Source organism: Pelodiscus sinensis, chromosome 19 (genome assembly GCF_049634645.1).
Source record: "Pelodiscus sinensis isolate JC-2024 chromosome 19, ASM4963464v1, whole genome shotgun sequence".
Taxonomy (NCBI): domain Eukaryota; kingdom Metazoa; phylum Chordata; order Testudines; family Trionychidae; genus Pelodiscus; species Pelodiscus sinensis.
Window position 1 is genome coordinate 15,007,346 of NC_134729.1, and position 19,702 is coordinate 15,027,047.

At 65.1% G+C, this 19,702-nt stretch overlaps 1 protein-coding gene across 3 annotated transcripts in view; it reads right to left on the reverse strand.

Moving 5' to 3' along the window:
* DNMT1 (DNA methyltransferase 1) overlaps window positions 1-19,702 on the reverse strand; it is a 29,059-nt gene that overhangs the window by 5,486 nt on the left and 3,871 nt on the right. For all 3 annotated transcript variants that reach the window (XM_075902523.1, XM_075902521.1, XM_075902520.1), the window contains exons 2-24: window positions 17,617-17,659; window positions 15,603-15,710; window positions 15,173-15,407; window positions 14,186-14,258; window positions 13,363-13,450; window positions 13,186-13,226; window positions 11,092-11,143; window positions 9,820-9,903; window positions 9,618-9,727; window positions 9,269-9,387; window positions 8,712-8,804; window positions 8,071-8,222; window positions 7,370-7,557; window positions 6,741-6,930; window positions 6,369-6,466; window positions 5,656-5,803; window positions 4,668-4,783; window positions 4,115-4,316; window positions 3,711-3,844; window positions 3,031-3,204; window positions 1,699-1,920; window positions 1,163-1,355; window positions 690-774 (exon numbers count right to left, since the gene is read on the reverse strand). In XM_075902523.1, coding sequence (XP_075758638.1) covers window positions 690-774; window positions 1,163-1,355; window positions 1,699-1,920; window positions 3,031-3,204; window positions 3,711-3,844; window positions 4,115-4,316; window positions 4,668-4,783; window positions 5,656-5,803; window positions 6,369-6,466; window positions 6,741-6,930; window positions 7,370-7,557; window positions 8,071-8,222; window positions 8,712-8,804; window positions 9,269-9,387; window positions 9,618-9,727; window positions 9,820-9,903; window positions 11,092-11,143; window positions 13,186-13,226; window positions 13,363-13,450; window positions 14,186-14,258; window positions 15,173-15,407; window positions 15,603-15,710; window positions 17,617-17,659 — 2,948 coding nt within the window. The remainder of the gene's footprint in view (window positions 1-689; window positions 775-1,162; window positions 1,356-1,698; window positions 1,921-3,030; window positions 3,205-3,710; window positions 3,845-4,114; window positions 4,317-4,667; window positions 4,784-5,655; window positions 5,804-6,368; window positions 6,467-6,740; window positions 6,931-7,369; window positions 7,558-8,070; window positions 8,223-8,711; window positions 8,805-9,268; window positions 9,388-9,617; window positions 9,728-9,819; window positions 9,904-11,091; window positions 11,144-13,185; window positions 13,227-13,362; window positions 13,451-14,185; window positions 14,259-15,172; window positions 15,408-15,602; window positions 15,711-17,616; window positions 17,660-19,702) is intronic.

Genomic DNA, 19,702 nt, shown 5'->3' on the forward strand with positions numbered 1-19,702 from the left:
CTGCCCCCCCCACGCCCCGCCCCCCCCACACCGCAGGGCAGCAGCGCCTCTGCCCCCCCCCACGCCCCGCCCCCCCCCGCAGGGCAGCAGCGCCTCTGCCCCCCCCACGCCCCTCCCCCCCACCGCAGAGCAGCAGCGCCTCTGCCCCCCCCACGCCCCTCCCCCCCCACACCGCAGAGCAGCAGCGCCTCTGCGCCCCCCACGCCCCTCCCCCCCCACACCGCAGAGCAACAGCGCCTCTGCCCCCCCACGCCCCTCCCCCCCCACACCGCAGAGCAGCAGCGCCTCTGTCCCCCCCACGCCCCTCCCCCCCCACACCGCAGAGCAGCAGCGCCTCTGCCCCCCCCACGCCCCGCCCCCCCCACACCGCAGAGCAGCAGCGCCTCTGCCCCCCCCACGCCCCTCCCCCCCACACCGCAGAGCAGCAGCGCCTCTGCCCCCCCCACGCCCCTCCTCCCCCCACACCGCAGAGCAGCAGCGCCTCTGCCCCCCCCACGCCCCTCCCCCCCACACCGCAGGGCAGCGGCGCCTCTGCCCCCCCCACACCCCTCCACCGCAGAGCAGCAGCGCCTCTGCCCCCCCCACACCCCTCCCCCCCACACCGCAGAGCAGCAGTGCCTCTGCCCCCCCGCCCCTCCCCCCCACACCAGGCGCAGCAGCTCCCAAAGGGATGCAGGAGCCAGGCCTACCTTTGCCCTTGCCCTTGCCCTTGCTGCCAGCTCTCCGGGCGTGGTTGGGAGGGTCTTCGAAGCTCTTGGCTTTGGCACTGTACGCCTGCAGGAGTCAGAAGCGCTCAGCCCTGGCCCAGGGATGTGTGTGTGGGGGGGGGGGGGCGGGGGGCAGTGTCCACAAGGACTGGGCTGCTCTGTTTAACTGAGGGCAGCCCCCCCCCATCACTCGAAATGTCAAACCTGGCGGCCGCAGGCCTCCTGGGCCGGCCATCTGCCCAGTGCGCGGGGCGGGCCTTCCCCTCCACAGCCAGCCAGCCCTGCGGGGACACCCCGCTCCCCCGGCCGCGCTGTGCTCCCGAGCGGCTGCCCCAGCCCAGCGTCTGGCGAGGGCGAGGGCCTGCCCCACGGGCCGGTTTTCCCGACTCCCCAGGGCTGTATCTACTCGCGCCCCACAGGCGGGGGAGGGTGCCCAACGCCCCGGCGGAGGCTACCTCCAGGAAGTAGAAGCGGTCAGGCCCGCTGGCGGAGTAGTCCTGGATACATTCCGTCAGGTCCTCCCCGTACTCCACCGTGCAGCGGCCCTGCACGGCCTTGAAGTCCACCGTCACCTCCTCGTCGCTCCAGTACAGCAGGTTGATGTCCGAGTGGTAGCTGGCTTTCACAGACTTGTGGGTGTTCTCGGGCCTGCGGCAGACAGGGCGCTGTCCCTAGGGCCGCGCTTGGTGGGGCGCAGTCCCCGGGGCCCCCCTCGGAGCAGAGGTTACCGCCCCACGCCCAGGGCAGCTGGCTTGTTATCCCTGCGGCTCTGGTCTGGTGACCCAGAGCGAGAGGAAGCCTGGGAACAGTGCTGAGCCCGCACAGGCGGGGGCTGGGAGCGCGCGTCCCACCTCTGCGAGCACGGGGCAAACAGCAGCACCCGGGCTGGCTGAGCTGGGAAGCTCCCTCCTAGCCGCGGGGCAGACCCGGAGAAGGTCTGTCTGCGCGGCGCCCTGCCCTGGCTCCGGCCGCCCAGCCGGCTGCAGCTCACCTGTAGAATTTGTAGAGCCGCAGCTTGATGTCGGCCTCGTTGGGCTTGCCGTTGCTGCGCATGCTGCAGAAGATCTCCTTGATCCGGCCCACGCGGTACGGCTCCGGGGCGTCCTGGTTGCTGCCCTTGATGTACTCAGAGTACTTGCGGTAGTGCTCGGGGTACAGCTCCTCGTCCACAGCCTCCTTCTTGGGGCGCTTGGCGGGGCTGGCCAGCTTCATGCTGAGTGGGGGGGAGCGCAGCGGGGCTGAGGGGTGCTAACTGCCTCGGGCGCAAGCCCCACGCGCTCCCCGCAGCAGGGCCCCTCTCCGGCCTGTGCAGCCCAGAGGCACGCCGGAGCCCAAGTGCCGCGGGGATACGCGTCTCCTGGAGCAGCCCAGGGTGGCAGGGCTGCACAGGAAGGTGCAAGGCTCCAAGTCACTGCGGGAGCAGGGCTCTTGGCTGTTTGTACAGACTGGGGGCGGGGCACTCCGGGAATTCGGGAAGTGGATGAGGGCCGCGCTCTGGGAGGGGGTCGGAGCTGGTGTGCAGGGCCGGGGGCTCGGCTGCAGGAGAGGATTCTGACCTGGAGGAGGGTTGTGAGAGGTGCCAGGCCCTGCCCCAGGGTGCCAGGTGGAAGCTCTGCCTGCTGCACACCCCCGGGGGCCCCACGCACACGCCCTGCGCCGTAAGTCTGGCCCGAGCAGCCACTGCCGAGCTGCGTGCCAGGCAATTCAGAGCCAGATTACCTGGCGTGTGCCAGCGAGCCACGTTCTCCCTGACCCGGGAGACACCCAGCACCTGGCAGACGGGCTCTCACGGCCACAGAGCAACTGAGGAAGCTGCTGAGTTACCCTAGAGAAGGCTAAGAGGGGACGGGAGCTACCTGGGGGATTAGGGCAGCCGAGGGCGCTTTGGCCTGGTGGAGAACAGCAGAAGGAGACCCAGTGGCGGAAGGCAGACTAGAAGTGAGGAGGGCGATTGCGCAGGGGAACTGGTGGATTCTCCAGCACACGCTCTTGCAATCAAGACGGCGTGTCACCTGACGGAGCGGCCTGCGCCCACGACGCCGTCTACGTGTTGTGAGAGTCTAGCAACACCCGAGACACTATTTGCTGCAGCGTTTCCTGTTCCACTCGCGCGGCTGGAGGTCGGACCAAGCGACCGACACGGTCCCCTCCACTCTCAGCGATCTAGGAGCCCGTTTGCAGCTGGCTTGCTTGGCGCGCGATGTACAGCGGAAGCCAAGGCTCATGTGCTCTCCATCCTGGGAGATGCTACGAGGACCCTGCCTGGGGGCTGTGCATACACCCTGCCGACCGGAGACCCGCCGCCCGCCTGGCCAGAACCAACCTGAAGGAGAAAGCCTCGGGTAGGAGAAAGACGCCGTCCCCTAGCCGGTACTGCACGCCGTTCTTCGTCGCCAGGCCATAGAACATCTTCCCGTCCACCTCTTCCCGGGGCTCCATGACTTTAAGAATCTCCTTCTGCCTCACCTCGTCCAGGCGGGCACAGCTCATGCAGAACCTGGGGAAGCAGACAGCTCGGAGGGCAGCTGGACCAAGCAGCTGTAGCTCAGGAACCGGCCCAGCTGACGAGACACCGACGGGGGCTGTAAACTGCCTTTTGTTTGGCCTCCAAGCTCCTGGGGCCGGGCCTGCCTCTGTCACACACAGCCCAACCCCACGGGCCGGATCCCCGCAAGACAGCCCCACCGCGCCAGGCTTAGCCCACGGGGAAGGAGGGAAGTAGCACTCCGATTTGAGCAAGGCAGCGGCTGACCATGGTCCCGGACACAGTCGGCATCCCCCCCCAGGTACTGTTTGACCAGCAGCCAGGCCAGGGGACCAGAACCAGCCGGCCCGCCCTTATTGCTGGGACGCTCCACACAGCGCTCCGAGACCGGCTTCCCTCTCCGTGCGCGGAGTCTCCCCCAGGCCCGGCGGCAGCGCAAAGCTCGGCTCAGCTGCGCTGGTGGCCAGAAGGCAGGTCCTTCGGGAAGATCCCGGGAGCAGCTGGCCTCTTGCACTCACTTGTACTTGTTGTCCTCGGAGGGCAGGATCTTCGGGGGAGACTCGAACCGGGCGTACTCCTGGTCATACCACATTTGGTAGAAATAGGTTCTGCCGTCGTCCTCCACCATCTTAATCTCCATGTCCAGCCCCCCCTGCGGGGACAGGCGATGCAGAGGGGTTGCGGCGAGGGCGCAAAGGAGCCTCCCAGACCTCGCCCGGGAAGTTACACGGGCGGCGCCCACCTGCAATTCCTCCAGCGAGAGGCGCCAGGCCGCCTGGGCTCCATTCCCGGCCCTGCGGCCTGCTCTGTGCCCGTTTCCCCTCCCACCTCCCAGACCCGGGACCACCGGGCAACGGGGCCCTGACCTCGGCCACAGCACCGCCAGCCAGCGCCCAGCGGTTCAGGGCCGGCAGCCACCCACCTCCAGGGCCCAGTTCTCCGAGGGAGCCTTGTAGACCACGTTCACTTTGCCGTGGATGTAGGACAGCTGCATGTCTTCGCACTCGTCCACCAGGAAGAGCTCCAAGGAGTCCGAGGTCTTCCCCAGGACGGTGTCCATGCCCTGGCAGAACCAGTGGGCATGGAACATTTGCCCACTGCTGTCTTCCCACAGCGCAGTGACTCTGCAGGACAGGCTCCGGGTTAGCACGGGACAGGCTCCCTCCACTCCCCTCCCCTGAGCCGTCTGGGGCTGCCAGCCAGGGAGCTCTGCTGGAACCTCTTCCCAACCCCCACTGCCCTGCTGGGGGACCGGGGCAAGTCAGCGCCTGTCCCCTCCCAGCCGCCCGGCCTGTGTATTTCAGTGAGCTCTTGGGACAGGCCTCCTCCCACGTATCCACACGTGCCGGTGCCAGCGCGAGGGGGCCCTGCTGGCACAGAGCAGTAACAGAGGCAGGCAGCCCCATGCAGACAGGGCCACCCCGAAGAACGCCCGTGCCCCATCCCTGTGCCCGTTGCTCCGCACGCCCACCAACCTCGCCAGGTACAGAGGCTTGGAGGGCTCGTCAGGACTGACGGAGACGCAGTCCCCCACCTCCAGGGTCTCCGAGTCGATGCACACCTTCTGGTAATAGTCCTTCTTCCCGTCGCGCTGCAGACAAGGCTGGCTGTCAGGCGGGCAGGAGCCCGGCATCGCGGCAGACAGCTAGACACAGGCCTGGCGCCCGCGGGGGAGCCGGGCCCTTGCACAGGGCCTAGGAGCAGGCAGCCTGGCTCCTGCCTTTTGCCCTGGAGGCCCTGGCTCAGTCCCCAGCGTGCTGACCCCGAGGCAGCCACACGCACACTCAAGGGAGGACGAGAGCTTCCAGTGCCCCTCCGCTCTAGGCAGCCTCGCGGGGCACCCTGCTGCGACCGCAGCCGAGCCATGACCCCCGACCCCTGCTCCCGGGACGGCGGCTCCGCCTCGGCAGGGTCCCACCCGCAAGAGCGGAACCATCACGCAAGCCGCCCCCAGCCGGGACCATTCCAGAGGAGGGGACGACCCGCAGGTGTGCAGGGAGCAAGGAGGCTCAGGCTTGGTCACCCCTCGACAGCCCCCAATTCCCACGCCAGTCTGCGCCCCGGACAGCACGCTGCCCCCAGCTCAGAGGCTACGTGTGGGCTGCAAGCCTCTTTCCACAGAGCGTCTAGACTGCAACCGAAAGCAAGCCGCTTTTCCCAAAGGGCACCTGGGCCGTCTGGACGCTCTCGCGGGACAGCCCCGTTTGCATCACAGGCGCTCTCCCGCGTAAAACGCTGACTTTCGAAGGAATACGGCAGCCGTCCAGACGCAGGGGAAGTTTTCGAAAAGCCCTGTAGTCTAGACACCCCACCGGGAAGCGCGCCCGGCACCTGCCCCTCGCCGCACACGCCCAGCGCAGGGAGACGGGAAGGGAAGGCTGGCTCAATGGCCCAGGAACGGCCCAGCCCGGGGGGAGGAGCTCTTTCCCGCCGGGGGCAAGGTGTGCGCTCCTCCAGCCCTACCTTGATCGGCTCCCCCACCCAGGAAATCCGGCTTTTGTTCTGCTTCTTCTTCCTGCCCTGCAGCATTTTCTTGGGCGACGGCATTTCGGGGATGTTGTCGTCCACCTCCTCGTCCTCATCCGCTTCTCTGACGGCCAGATTGGGACACCTGGGGAGGGAGCGACAGTCAGCGCCCCCAGCAGGCCACCGGGTGCTACGTCCCGAGGGAGACGCAGCCGCCCCACCCCCCCCATTCCTGGGGCGCCGGCCCAGCCCTGGCTGAGGGCTCGGTGGCTCCCTCCGTGCTCACCCCCAGGAGACGGGCGGATAAGGGCCCTGCCCTCGCTCTGACACGGAAGGAGGGAATTTCCACCAGGTTTTCTAGCCCCCCACCCCCTGCGCTGGCCTGGCGTTCTGCAGAAAGGGCCCGCCACCGAGCCCTGCAGGCTCCCGGCCAGCACTGCCCCGACTGACCGCGGGGGCTCTCCGGCAGCCAAGCCTTTTCCAAGGGCCACAAGCCCGGCGGGCCTCCGGTGGCGGGAGTTTCCCTGGGGCCCTGCCTGCTTCCGGGGCGCTCAGCCTCTGGCTCAGCCGGTGCCGCCCTGCTGAAGGCTGGGCCCCTCCTCCGAGCCGGTCTGGTCCCCACTGCCAGAAGACGGCTGAGTCCCGGACAAGCACTCCCTGCTCTCCTCCGGCGGCCAGCCCCCCCGCGCTGCTCCCCGGCACCCCGTTACCTCCTCTGCAGGCAGGCCTGTTTGCTCCGGCCACTGCCCCCAAACTTGATCATGTTCTGGCAGGCTTTGCACTTGCCACACTCGGGCTGCTGGCAAACCTGCGGGGGAAGGAGACGAGACGCGGGCTCAGCTCCGTCGGGCGCTCCCGGCCACGGCCCGCGGAAACGCTGCTCCTCGGCAACCTCCCTCGCGGAGCAGCGGGTAGGAGGGAGACTGCGAGGCCACCCCGAGAGGGAAGCAGCGCCCGCCCTCAGAGCACGGAGCCGGCCTGCCCAGAACAGCCTCGCCCCAGCCGCTGAGGAGAACGTCACCCTCTGGGGCACCAGCCCGAAGGGCAGCTGGGAGCCAGCCAGCCTCGCCCGCCGCCGGTACCTCACACACGCCGCAGCGCCGGCGCTTCATGGCGTTCTCCTTGTCGTCCTCGCGCTCGTTCTTCTCGATCTGCTCCGAGAAGAAGGTGTCGAAGATCAGGTACACCAGCTTGGTGGTGGTGGCCTTGGTGGGCCCCTTGTCCTTGTCGATCTTGGTGGGGTGCCGAATGGCCTGCCTCCTGGCGGCCCGCCTGGAACAGAGAGCCGCTCAGACGCCGCCCGCGGCAGCAGGGACCCCTCTGCCCACAGAGCCGGGCACCACCACGCCCTCCGCCCGCCACAGACGCCGGAAGGGCCCCCGGCCCAAGCTGGGACGTGGGACTGAGGCCCAGACATGCAGGGACACGCTCACGGTTGCACAGGGAGCCTGTGGCCGGGCTGGACACCAGGCCCCCAAATCCCACAGAGCACGGCGGAGGGACTCCCTTCGCACCAGTCCAGAGGGACCCTGGCCGCGAGTTCAGGAGCACTTCTCACCTCTAGCCAGCCCTGCCCGGAGGGACGCGCTCCCGGAACGAGGCCGGGTGTGAATGCCACGAGGCCAGGCCGGCCAAGCTCCCTGCAGCCCCCAACAGGCCACGGCTGTTTCCAGCAGCTGGAGGACGCCTCGCTGCCGTCCCGCCCGCCTACCTCTTCCCCAGGGTGACCCCCGCGAGCTTGATCAGGTCCCTCATGCAGGGCGTGATGAGGACGGGCGGCTCATCACTGTCTCCGGCCTCGTCGTAGCTCTCCACCTGCTCCACCACAAACTGGGCGTGCCGCAGCAGGGAGTCCTCTGTGAAGCGGTTGAAGTTCAGCCCAGCAGGAGGCACGGTCGTCTGGAGAGACGCAGCGGAGCGTCATGGGACAGCCGCGCACACAGCACGCCTCTCCCCCCGCCCCACAGCGGCTCCAAGGCAGCCAGTGTCCGGGGCCCTGGGGCGTGGCACAGCCTGGAGCCAGGCCGCTCAGCTTGGACGTCCAGACCCATGAGAGGCTACCAAAGAGGCGACTGCTCGCTTACTCCACGCGGCTGATTGGGGCACGCAGCCGTGCCAAGCTCATTGCCCCCAGACCGGGGTGCAGCGCGTCGCCCTCGCCGTACGGCCCAGCAGAGGCAGGACTCCCCCGCTCACGAGTCCAAGCACGCAGGCCATCTTCCTACCTCCCACCTGCCCCCCTTCGAGGGGAAGGGGCCGCCATCTCGTCCGGAGAGGAAGCAGCGAAGGCACAGACGCTGCCAGGCTGGGGGCTGTCCTGGGACCAGGGCTCTCCCCTCCCCCCGACACTGGCACCGCCCCGGCGCCCAGCGGGAGGCCCCTAGGCGCGAGCGGCCGTGCCCGAGGTCTCACCTCGATCTTGTTCAGCAAATCCTCATAGCTGACGTGTGGGTTGTTCTGCAGGAATTCCACAACGATTTTACTCATGTAGATTTTCTCCTGCATCAGTGCGAAGGTGGGGGCGTACTCCTCGCTGGGCTCCATGAGGATGTAATCCGCGAAGGCTGAAGCGGGAGACGGCCAGAGACCGTGACTGCCAGGGCCCTGCCGAGCGCGGCGGGGAGCAGCCAAAAGGCCCAAACACGCTACGGCGGGTGCAGCGGGCAAAGCATAAAGGAGCCTTGGGGACAGAGTCCTGCTTGCGGGCCCGGCATCGACACCCGTCAAGAGGCTTAGCTCAGATAGCGTCACCCTGCCCGCTAAAGGGCGACGGGTTAGGCTGCGTGTTGAAGCGGTTATCCGCCCACTGCGTCGCGCCCCGGCCGGGGCTGGCAACATGCCCGTTCCATCCGTGCCCATCCACCCGCCTGCGCCAGCCAGTCAACCCCTCCCAGAGCTGGCCCAGGGCAGCCGCGTACCCCCGAGAAAATCAGCCCTTCGGAGGAGGGGCGACGCTCCCAGCCTCAGCCGCCGACCCGGCCGTTGCTGACTCCACCCCCCAGCAGCTCGCCGCTGTGGCCCTCACGGGTCAGACCCCCGCTTAGCCCACCTACCCGTAGTGAAGCCAATCAGGGCTCGCTCTCCTCCATCGAAGCCAGTGATCCACCAAGCGTTGATGGGACCCAGCTTCTTGGCTCTAACGCCACCTGAGGGGGACGTACACAGGCTCTCACCACGGGGAAGGGGGGCGCACGCCCCACAGGCCCCGGGAGAACCAGGCCCTCACACCTGCTCTGGAAACGCTTGGCCCTTACCAGGCTGCCGACCCGGAGCACGTGAGGTCCCCCCCCCGCGGGACAGAGCCCCGGCAGAACAACTTCACAAGGGACTCCCCAGCAGGAACGGGGGGGGCTGCACCCCTGGAACCCGGCAGCCTGGCCTCTCCTGCTGGCTCTGGGGTCCCGGCTGCCAGTCCTGCACACCGGGGAGGGGCTGGAATCCGCTGCCTGCCCCACAACCAGGGCTCTGTGTGCGTGGGGGGGAGGGGACATGTCAGCACCCCCACTCCTAAGACTGTTCCCACATCAGCGGAGAGGAGGGCGTCCCCGCACTGCCACAGGCTGCGTTCCCCAGGCCCCTGGGCTGCCTAGCTCTGCGCCCAGACACTTACCATCCAGACACGGGTTGTCGTCGTAGATGGGCTTCACGGTGCCGCTGAAGTACAGCTCGATGTTCCTCTCAACGAGCCCCGTGTCGAAGGGGCACAAATGGCCCTTTTTGTCGTAGACGCTGCAAAGAGCAGACAGGCGCTGTTCCCGTGGCAGCGGCTCGGCGCCCTGCGTGCGGCGCGCATGCCCAGGAGCCGACACCAGGCTGCCTGTGCGGGGAAGCCGTCTTGCGGCTAGACCCACGTCTCCCCATGCCATGCAGGAGAAAGCGACCCCCCCGATCCGCCCCGCGCTGCCAAACGACTGTTGGCGCCGCAGTGCAAGAAGCCCGCCCGGCCCCACAGCCCCTACCTGAAGGAGGTCACTTTGTGCTGGGGCAAATCCTCGTAACTTTCAAACCCGTCTTCGTTGGCGTCGAAAATGGACAAGCGCTCGTCCGTCAGCATCTCTGGCTCCTCCAGCTGAGGGGGACGGGGGGAGGGAGGGTAAGACATTGGGCCTTTGTGCCCAGCGGCACGGCCGCCTCTCCGAAGCCCGCCACCAAGCTGCTTACCGCGTTGTCAGGATCCCCCTGGAAGAACTTGAGGTCAGGGTCGTCCAGGTACTGCCGGCACTCGACGCACTTGGGAGGAGTGGTCTGCAAGACACATCAGGAGACCTGCCCGTTAACTGCTCTGCCAGCCGCCAGCCTCAGCCCTCCGGCACCATCACCGAAAGACCCCCGCCCACGGCCGGTCCTGAATCCGCCAGGAACGTGGAGCAGGAAGAGTCACCAGCGGCTCACACTGCCTACGACCAGTACCTGGCCCTCCTCTGCCCTGGCCAGGTGTGGCACAAGGACTCGCTGCACCCACAGGCGCCGTGTTCGGCTCCCTGGGCCGTTGACATGGCACTGAAAGATCAGAGCTGCGACCACATCCACGCTGCAGCCTGCTTTCTCGACTAGGGACGTAAGCAACTCCTGGAGTACTCGACAGGGTGGCCAGGTGTCCGGTTCTCACCCGGACACTCCAATACTCGGGGCCCCGTCCGTTAAAAGAGACAGAAGACACGGGACATGCAAAATGCCTGGTATTTTCTGTTTTTCCTCGGACAGAAGGCCGGTGGGGACATTCCTCCCCTGCCGCGTCTGGTGAGGGCGAGGGGAGCGGGTGGATTTAAAGGCACAGTGACACCCCCCCCCCACTCAACAACTATGGCCCCCGTTTATTTTTTTCCCCTCAACCAATTTCTCTCCCCCGCCATGTTTGGGATTTGTGTGTCAACCCTAGTGCTCGACTACTCACTCCCCGCTTGCTGCCTTGTCTCCACGGTGCACAAGGCCCCCTCCTGCTGGCACCAGCCAGGACTGCTCAGTCCCAGTGCACGCTGGCTCCGGGAGCTGCCCCCGCTGCAGCTCTGCAGTTTAGGTGCCGGGCCGCCTGCGCACTTGGCTCCTGCTACATTTAACTGCAGAGCCACAGCGGGGGCAGCGCCTGCACCCGGCATGAGCCAGGACAGAGCCCCTTCCCCTAACTAATCATGCAGACCACGCGATTAGCCAGCGCTCCGCCTTTTAATGCCCTTACTCCCACGTGCTCCAGAAGCTGGCAGCAGAACTTGATAATTCCTGGGGAAGAGTTAACCGCTTCCCCCAGTGCAGCCCGCGGGAGCCCGTCCCACACGGCCGGGGCTGGCCTCTGCAGTGCAAGCCCTGCGGGCTGGACCGGTCCTCTGGACCCTGCTTAGTCGGGGAAAGGTTAGGTGAACCTAACATGTAGCCGGTTAGCTGACTAATCCGGATTTGAGGGCTCGAGCTCTGACGAGAAGAGGACAAACCACTCACTTTGGCAGGCGGCGCTGTCTTAATTGGAGTAGCTTCATCTTTTATCTCCGGCCTGGGCACAACACACAAGGATGAGGAATGAACACAAGGAAGGAAGGTATAGGTGACAGGCTATTCCGCCACCCACACGGCACTCAACTGTTTGAGACCCCCGAATACAAGCAAACATTTCACTGCCGACGCCCCGCAAAGCCAACGCACCGTCACGGTGCCCACACACCCCAGCACGCCAACCCTCGACCCAGTAAGCAGAACTCGGTCGTCCTCCCGTTCGCCCTGCCCCGCCCATTCTCACATGGCTGCCGGCGTTGGCTGGGAGGGTGTCGCGTGGGGATGAGGTATGGTCAGGGTTTACCACCTGTGCATCTCACCGGGCTTTCCTGCGGGGCTGTCCCAAGCAGGTAAAGGGAGCCACGTGCCCAGCTCTGGGAACGTAAAACTTTCCAAAGCACCCAAGTGACTTGGGGCCTCTCTCAACACGCCTGCTCCCCACTGGTACGATACGGGAGCAGCGTGTCTGGAACCACCAGGTCACGCCAGGATGGACCCTGCTGTGGCTGCAGCTACACCAGGCGTTACCCCAGTACTTGGGAGGCTCTGGATTCAAGCAGCATAGCTCTTCCTGTGGAAGCTCTGACTCCCTTTTGCTGGTTTAGCTTAAGCCCACTTTGGAGGCAGACGAAGCGGGGAAAAGGCACTCCTCCTCTGGGACCAGACCGTCCACACGGGCGTTCCAAGCGCCGACCAGCCTAAGTCCCCATGAGAAAAGCTGCACCAGGACCTCGCACTCACGCCAGGGGCGTGGGCTGTACTGCTGGGACAATGCTAATCCCTCGCTCTTCTACTTTCTCATCTATGCCTGTAACAATCTGGCTTTTCTGTAGCCATGGTGGAAGGGCCTGTGTTAGGCCTGAACCAAAGCCGCCTTCTGCAGCCAGACTGAAGGGCAGCAGCCAGCACTGTAAGGCCTGGAGTCTCACTTTCACAGTCCCATCTAAATTGTATTCAAAAGTGTCACCCCAGGCTGTGAGGAGGGACTTTGCCCTGATCGCTCCCCACTCGCACCAGATAAAGAGACAGATCTCAAGATGGGTAAAGCTGTCTGGCAAGAAGCTGCTTCTCAATAGCGGATGTTGGAGTCTTCATCCTATGAGCATCGTCACTACACTTGCCTGTTGTTTGACTGTGTGATCTCGGTCTGGTTTGTAACTGTTTCTGTCTGCCGTATTAATTAATTTTGCTAGGTGTAAATCAATTAAGGTGGTGGGTCATTATGTTAGGATTGGTTTGTAAAATATTAAAATAATTGGTTACGGTCTAGCTAAGCAAGACTCAGGTTTCATTATATAAACTGGGGTTCAAGAAGGAGAAGAGGAAGATCATCAGGAAAAAGAGAAGGAAGAAAAGGCTGGAAGAGGACCAGGAGGAGGGGGAAGACCTGGAAAAGAACAACTCAGCTCCGAGACACAGACTGAGACCAGAGAGACTGATATTGCCTGGCCAACAGGGGAAATCTGCCGGCTTGTATCAGGATTGCTGAGCTGACCGTGTGCTTAGCATGCACATTTTGCTTGTTTGGGAATGGTCAATCAATAGAGGAGAAGGACATTACTGTGGGAGGCTCTCTCACTGGCGAAAGATCCTGCCAACCCGCCTATTGTTACATCCTGAGCCCTAAGAATTGGGTACGGGTGGGTGTATAAATTAATGGGGCTGCACCTTGAGCCTGGGAACTGGGAAAGGTGTGTCCCTACAGTGTGGAAGGGAGAGAGACATTTGTGGGGGTAACATGCCGAAGCTTTAGGAATCAGTAAGTTCCCAGAGTAACATTTTTCTTGCAGATGCTAAATAGCTTCCAATTCCTGAGCACTCTCTCTGCCTCGCCAGGGTTAGGGTGAGGGCCGACACAGAAACTCAAGGAAACTCGGCTCCAATTTGCCACAACTGACAGATTTCTGCAAAGACAGACAGACACACCCACACATGCGCACACAATTGTGGGACTGGAAGGGAGCTCGAGAGGTCATCTGGTCCAGGCCCACACAAGCCAGAACATTCAGACACCTGGTTTAGAAACGTATCAGCCACTCTTACCCTTCTTTGGTTTCAATTTTCATTCTTTTTTCGTCATGCTCCTTGAAGGGAGGAAGGGGAAACAAAGAAATGCGTGTAAGAACTCAATGGCTTTACAAATGAGGCAGCAGAAATAACACGCCCGACCAGCCTAAGGAGATGTCAGAGAATTGGTTTCCTAACCCGGGCCAGGCGTACCTTCTCTTCCAGCTCCTCCTCCTCCTTTTCCGAATTCGTTTCCTGCTTCACTTCTCCGTTCACCTCATCTGATTTGCGTTTGTTGGAGCTGCCGGGGTAAAGGAGAAACCCAACAGAGATCAGGTCTTTGGAAGGAACAAACTGCTTTCCAGGGGCGGTGACAGAGTAACAGACCAAACCAGCAGAGTCCCCTGAAGTCTGCGAAAGCAACTTTAATGGGCTGCCCAAGCCCTGCCAACAGCAGCAGCTACTGTTCCCAAACTGGTCGCAGAACCAGCTAAGCGGTTCTCACCCACTACCCCTTGCTTTTACTAGTCACGTCTGAGCAGCACCCAGAGTCAGGGTCCCATATACAAATACAGGAGACACTCACCATCTAAACAGACAAGGGGTGGGGGAAGTGACTTTGCCACGGTCACAAGGCAAGCCTGTGGCAGAGTCGGGACAGCGACCCGCCCGCTAGCCCACTCCTGACCTCACAGAGATCAGCTGACTTCCCGCCCTAATAAGTGTAACTACGTCAAGCAAGCTAATGTGTGTGTTATATGCACGGCTTGACAAACGGCAGCGAAACCTACTCGCCAGCCCTGTACTGCGCACGCGCACGACCCGCATTGCACACGCGCACGCCGCCGGTGAACGGGGCAACCGGCCGAAGTCTACTCGCCCGGGGTGAGTAGATTCGGTGATTTGTCGAGCCCCGGTTATATGGCATTACCAGCGCCCCAGCCACGGGCCAGGGCCGCAGGCAACCAAGGAACCGCGTCTCCACCTCGGAGTGGCTGGGGCGGCCCGACCGCGCAGGGCTGCGGGACGTACTGACCCTTTGGCAAAGAGCGCCAGGATGGTGGGCTGCCTGCCGGAGCTGCGCGTGACCCTCGAACTGGCGGGGGACCCTGTGGGGAGAAAGCCAGCACTCGTGACTCTGCAGGGAGAGGCGCTGTCGTGCGCCCCGCATCTCCCCAGCACATTAACCCCGCCGGAGAGCCGAGCCCCCCCCCGCTCCAGCGCATGGTCGGACCCGCCGCTGCGCTCCCTGCCACTCCGCTCCCACGCAGACTAGGAACACTGGGGCTCTGAGCTCTCGCTGTGCTCCCCGGCCCCAGGAGGGAAAGACCGGCCACGGGGCAGTGCACTCCAGCCCTGCCCAGTCCGCCCCTACTCTGGGAACGAGGCAGACGCCGGCTCCTCCCAGCCCCCGAGAACCCTCCCGGCACGGCACAGCTGAGACCGTGGCCCAGCGCTCGAGCCGAGGTGAGAAAAGAGGCCGTGCCGCTGGCCTCCCGGCGCTGCTCCTGCCCTCCTCCCACTCCCCAGACGGCCCCAGTGCCTGGGGCGGAGCAGCCCTCTGCTGCCAACGCTCCTTCCCCAGAGGTTCCAGCTGCGTTGAGCGGGACGGAGGGTAGAGAACCGAGCAGCACGGGGCAGGGGGACTCCGGCCGCAGAGCGCGACACTCCACCAGGCTGGGAATAGCAAACGGGGAGGGTGCGGCGGCCGCCACGGAGAAATCCGACCCCACGTGGCGCGGCGCTCGCACACCTTGACGCAGCCACCAACAGGAGTTTGCTGCGCCCAGCCCAGCCCCCACCCGAGGTACACGGGGAGCCCGTCCCGTGAAGCGGGGAACACTGGGTGCGGAGCAGCCCCGCCCCAGCCAGGGCCCTCCACGCCCCACAGGCCCCGCCCCGCCCCAGCCAGGGCCCTCCACGCCCCACAGGCCCCGCCCCGCCCCAGCCAGGGCCCTCCACGCCCCACAGGCCCTGCCAGGCCCCCAGACAGCCAAGGCCAGCTCCTTCCTTTGATTCTCACCGTTGGACTTGCTCCTCCTGGGCTTGCGGGTTTTTGACGCCGCTGCCAGTGCTGAAGAGGACGCGGCCGCCGTCTCCTCCGTCTCCATAGCGCTGTCCTCCCCCCCGTCGCGGCTCGCTCGCCCTGAGTCCTCGTCGCTCCCCTGGGCGCCGTTCTCGGAGCACCCGTTGGCGTCGCCATTCTCCACGGACAGCTCTTGGCTGAGCAAGGCTTTCACCCTGGCCAGGTACCCCTCCTGCGGAGCGAGGCCAGTTACCACTTCGCCCTCCTAGGCGTTCCCGGCTGCCTGCACTTGCCCAGGCAGCAGGTCCACCTGGGGCCACTTCCAAGCCAACGAGGTCGGGACTCTGAGCCGGGCCCCAGGCAGGAACCGCGAGCGCCCGGCCCCTGACCCCCGCCCACGCGGGCGAAGCCGCGCTCCGTGCCCCACCTCCGACAGCTCCTCCCTGCGCAGCTTGGTCTCGAGGTCGCTCAGCTGATTCTGTGCATCTGCTTGCAGGAAGCCATGGACCAGACTCAGCTTCTCCTTCACGCACTCCTGAGGGGACACGGAGCCGCGCCTTAGAGGCCGGGCGCCTGCGACTGGTGCCCCCACCGCACACCCCTCCTGGGGCAGCCAAGGTGCCAGCTGCGGCCGCGCTATTTCAGAGCGGGCCGGGCCGGAGCAGGGCCCCGCTACCCACCTCCGCTGGGTGGGAAGACGGGGGGCTGGGCTGGGGCGTGGCGCTGCCCCCTGACCCCAGCAGGGAGAGGTCCAAGCCTGGCTCACTCCAGCACGATACACTACTGCTCAGTGCTCGTGGCTGCGACCCCCTCACCGCGGGGGGAATCACCCAGGACTGTCGCCAGCCACCACCGCAGGCAGCCCATTCTCTGCCTTTCGAGTCCCCCCTCGTCCCAGCCTCCTGGGAGCCGCCAGCAGCATCTCGCCCGGGGGCAGGTTGTTTCCAGACTCGTGGCTCTGGCGGGAAGCCCGCGCGCAACGTGCCAGCAGATCGCACAACACGGGCCTGCGACCTCAGCGCAGGCGCAGGGCCAGGTGCGCGAGAGGCTCTCTGTGAAACACGCCTGCAGCGTTCGCCTCCCGGGCCACTTCCCTCCGGCCAGCGTCCCCGCCACGGGGCCCGGGGCAGGCTGTCAGGAGCACAGGGCAGGGCACCTGGCCCCGCCGCCGACCCGCTGGGATGGGTCCCTTCCCGCCCAGACCTCGTCTGTCTCTACGGCGCTGTGCAGGGATGGGACCAGGCCAGGGTTTCTCCACCTTTCGGAAGCACCCTTCTTCCGAAACAAACGAGAAACACCCCCAGGACCTGCGGGTTTCTACTATTGCAACCCATTTGTTTAACCACCCTAAGCGCAGCCGGGCGGGCGATGACAGTTTTGGGTGTAAAAAGTACAAAAAGAATAAAACGCTGAAAAACTTAAACCAAACACTCAGTTTTCTCCACGTCAGTCGTGTTACGAGCCCCCCAGACTTCTCTCCCGTCCCCGAGGGGCCTCGTACCGCGGGGTGAGAAACGCTGGGCTAGACGCAGGGAGGCCCCGCGCCGCCAGGCAGCAGCCCCGGCCCTGCAGAGATGGAGGCCGCAGGCAGGCCAGGATGGCAGCGTCTCTCGCGGCCCCGACAGGTCCAGGTGCAGTTCCAGGAAGCAGCCATGCAGCAAAGCCGCCCCCGCCCAGCCGTGGCGACAGAGCTGCCTTGTGACTGACTCTCTCCTGGACTCCTGGCTTCCGCCACTGAACCCGGACTCCAGTCCCAGTCCAGCTTTGGTACTTGGGCTAATGCCAGCCATGCCCCCAGCTCGGAGCCCAAACACTGACCCTGGTCCAGAACTCTGGCCTCACCCAGGCTCTGGCCCCAGCTCTGAGCCGTGACACAGGCCCCTGGTCTCAGGTACAGAGGTGAAGCTACATGTTGGACTGGCACCCCACAGGCAGGATGCCCCAGTAAGCATGCTGGCAGGGCAGAGCCTCCTGGGCACCCGGCTACCCCTTTACAGCCCTGGTCTCTGGGTCCAGCCGAGCCCCAGCTGTGCCCAGGGCAGAGACCCTCGCTCACTATGTCTGAGCAGCACCAGGCACAAAGGGCCCCGGGTGCTCCTGTAATCCGGACAGTGCCACTGAGCTCCCAAAGCCGCCCTGCCCCCCAGCGAATCACGGCTCTAAGCCAGACGTCAGAACGGACGTGACTCTTGGGCCAAGTATGCAGGAGACAGCTCAGAAAGCCGCTCAAGCCCCCGGCAGCCGCTGCCGCAGGCCGGCCCAGCAGAGTCAGACAGGCACATGCAGGGGGAGGGAAGCGCCGTGTGAAAGACCCGCTGCCTGGAGCGCTGCCAGTTGTGCGCGGGCAGCCCGATGGCCCCTTTAACCAGCTACAGCCCACGCCCACCCATAGGAGTGGGGGTCTCTGGAACGCCCCGCGCCGCCAGCAGAGAGAACCTCACCTTCTCACTCAGCCCCTCTTCATCCTTCTCCAAATCCTGGAGCCTGCAAGAGAAGCGTGGCTTGTCAGCGCTGCTGCCCCTGGCCATGCCGTGGGGTCCGGGGGCTATTCCTCTGCAGCCCCAACTCGGAAGAGGAGGGAGGGCGTGCCCAGGGCCTGCAGCAGGAAAGGCCCCTAGCGGAGGGGAAGGGCGAGCTCGGCCGATACCAGCCTGGGGACAGTTTCAAAAGCAGTGACGCGACTTCAGCGCCCAAGTGCCCTTTTCAAAGCGAGCCGGGAGCCCAGGGCTCTGGGAACGCTGCCCCCGCAAAGGAAGCGAGCCTCCGGCAGCACGATCCCAGCCCTGGGCACCAGCGAAACTCCCGGCTCGAGTCCTGCGCTGCCCCCGAGACCAGGGAAAGGGGCTTGGGCGCTTCCCCCCAACACAAGCCCCTCTCCTTGCCGAGGAGGGGACTCTCTGGGGGCGGGGGGTGCGCCTCAGCCACTGGGAGAGCCCTCGCGCCAGACACTGGAGGGAAGGCTGCGGCAGAGGGCCTGTTTGCACGGCTGTGCCAACGCTGTGAAAATGACCCTGTGGTGACTCTGCCCAGGGCTCCACAAGCCCCGGAAGCCAAGGATTCCAGAAGAGAGCGCCCCAGGCACCCCGCAGGAGCGCTGCCTCGGCGAGGCAGGTCGGGGAAGAGCCTGGAGAGATCGGGCACACAAAGCCTGGCAACTGGCCCCCGGCACCTTGCCCAGCCAGCACTTTGCAGTCATGACTTGGGGACCAAGCCCCCACTCTCCTGTCTCCCCCTACCGGGGCAATGCCTCTGGCTGCCCTTCCACAGACTAAGAGTTAAGCTGGTGAGTCATTCCAGGCACCCTCAGAGTTCAGCAGGACTGACACGCAGACACCAGGTCCCTGCCCAGACAGGAGCCAACAGCCAGAAGGAGGGGAAGGCCACTTCCGGGAGGGGAGCACACGGGCCTGGCAGGACACGCAAACCTCGCCCACTTGGCTGGCTGCTGGCACAGGGACATGCGAGAACGTGCCCGCGAGGGGCCGCTACCCCAGGGAGCTGCACGGTGCCCCAGCCTCTCTCCCGGGAAGCTTCCCAGAGCTTGCCAAGGGCCTCTCCCCGGTTACCTGGAGGGCGCGTGTTCAGCCACAAGGCTCTGAGCTCAGACGCGCAGCGCTTGCTCCCGGGTCCAGACACATGGCGCGGCTGGGTCCCACACCGCACACCGACCCTGCGCCCACCGACACCGCACACAGCCTGGCTCCCTGGCAACCCCAGATCCTCCGCACACCCCACACACAGCGCCTGCTCTACATGGCAGGGCTGTTACGAGCCCATGAGTAACCGCGGCCCCACCTGCGTACCCCCGGGCCCGCGCAATGGCTTAAGCAGCAAGCTCTGCCGCTAAGGGCTGGGAAGCCAGCTGGCTCTTGCGCCCACCGCGCGCCCCCCACAGCAGAACGCAAGTGAACGGCCTCATCCGCACAGCGGCTTTGCAGTCGCCAGGCTAAGCAGCAGGGCCAGGAATCAAAGCCGTTCGCCCCCCCCCACCCCATACGTTATCAGCCCCAATTCTTCCAGCAGCTTCTCTGAACAGTAGGGAAAGAGCAACCAGTGCGGCTCCCGCTTGCTTCCTTAGCTGGGGGGGACCAGCCCATTTGCACCGTAGGGAAACAAAAGGCGCTCCAGGCTGTCTACCAATCACCCGTCCAGCTAAGGGCCCAACACCAACACCTCCACTCCCTGGCTGCCAACACTTCAAAAGTGCCCCGACTCCCGAGAGAAGGGAGGGTTCTGCAGGGCACGGCAGCTCTGGGCAGCCAACCCTTCACCGGAAGAGGCAGCCGGAACAAGTCACTGAGTGCACTTAGCTCGGCCGGCCGAGCACAAGGCCAGGGTCCACAGACGCACGCAGCACCGCAAAAACGTACCAAGGGGGAGGCAGCAGCCGCCTGGCTGGGGGTTCTCACAGGAAGTGCCCGTATGCCATGCGCCATACACAACCCCCCCGGGCAGAGGGAAACACGGGAGTTACGGGAGGCTGGGCCACAAGCAGTTTCATGTGACGTTAAGGAGGAAACAGAGTCC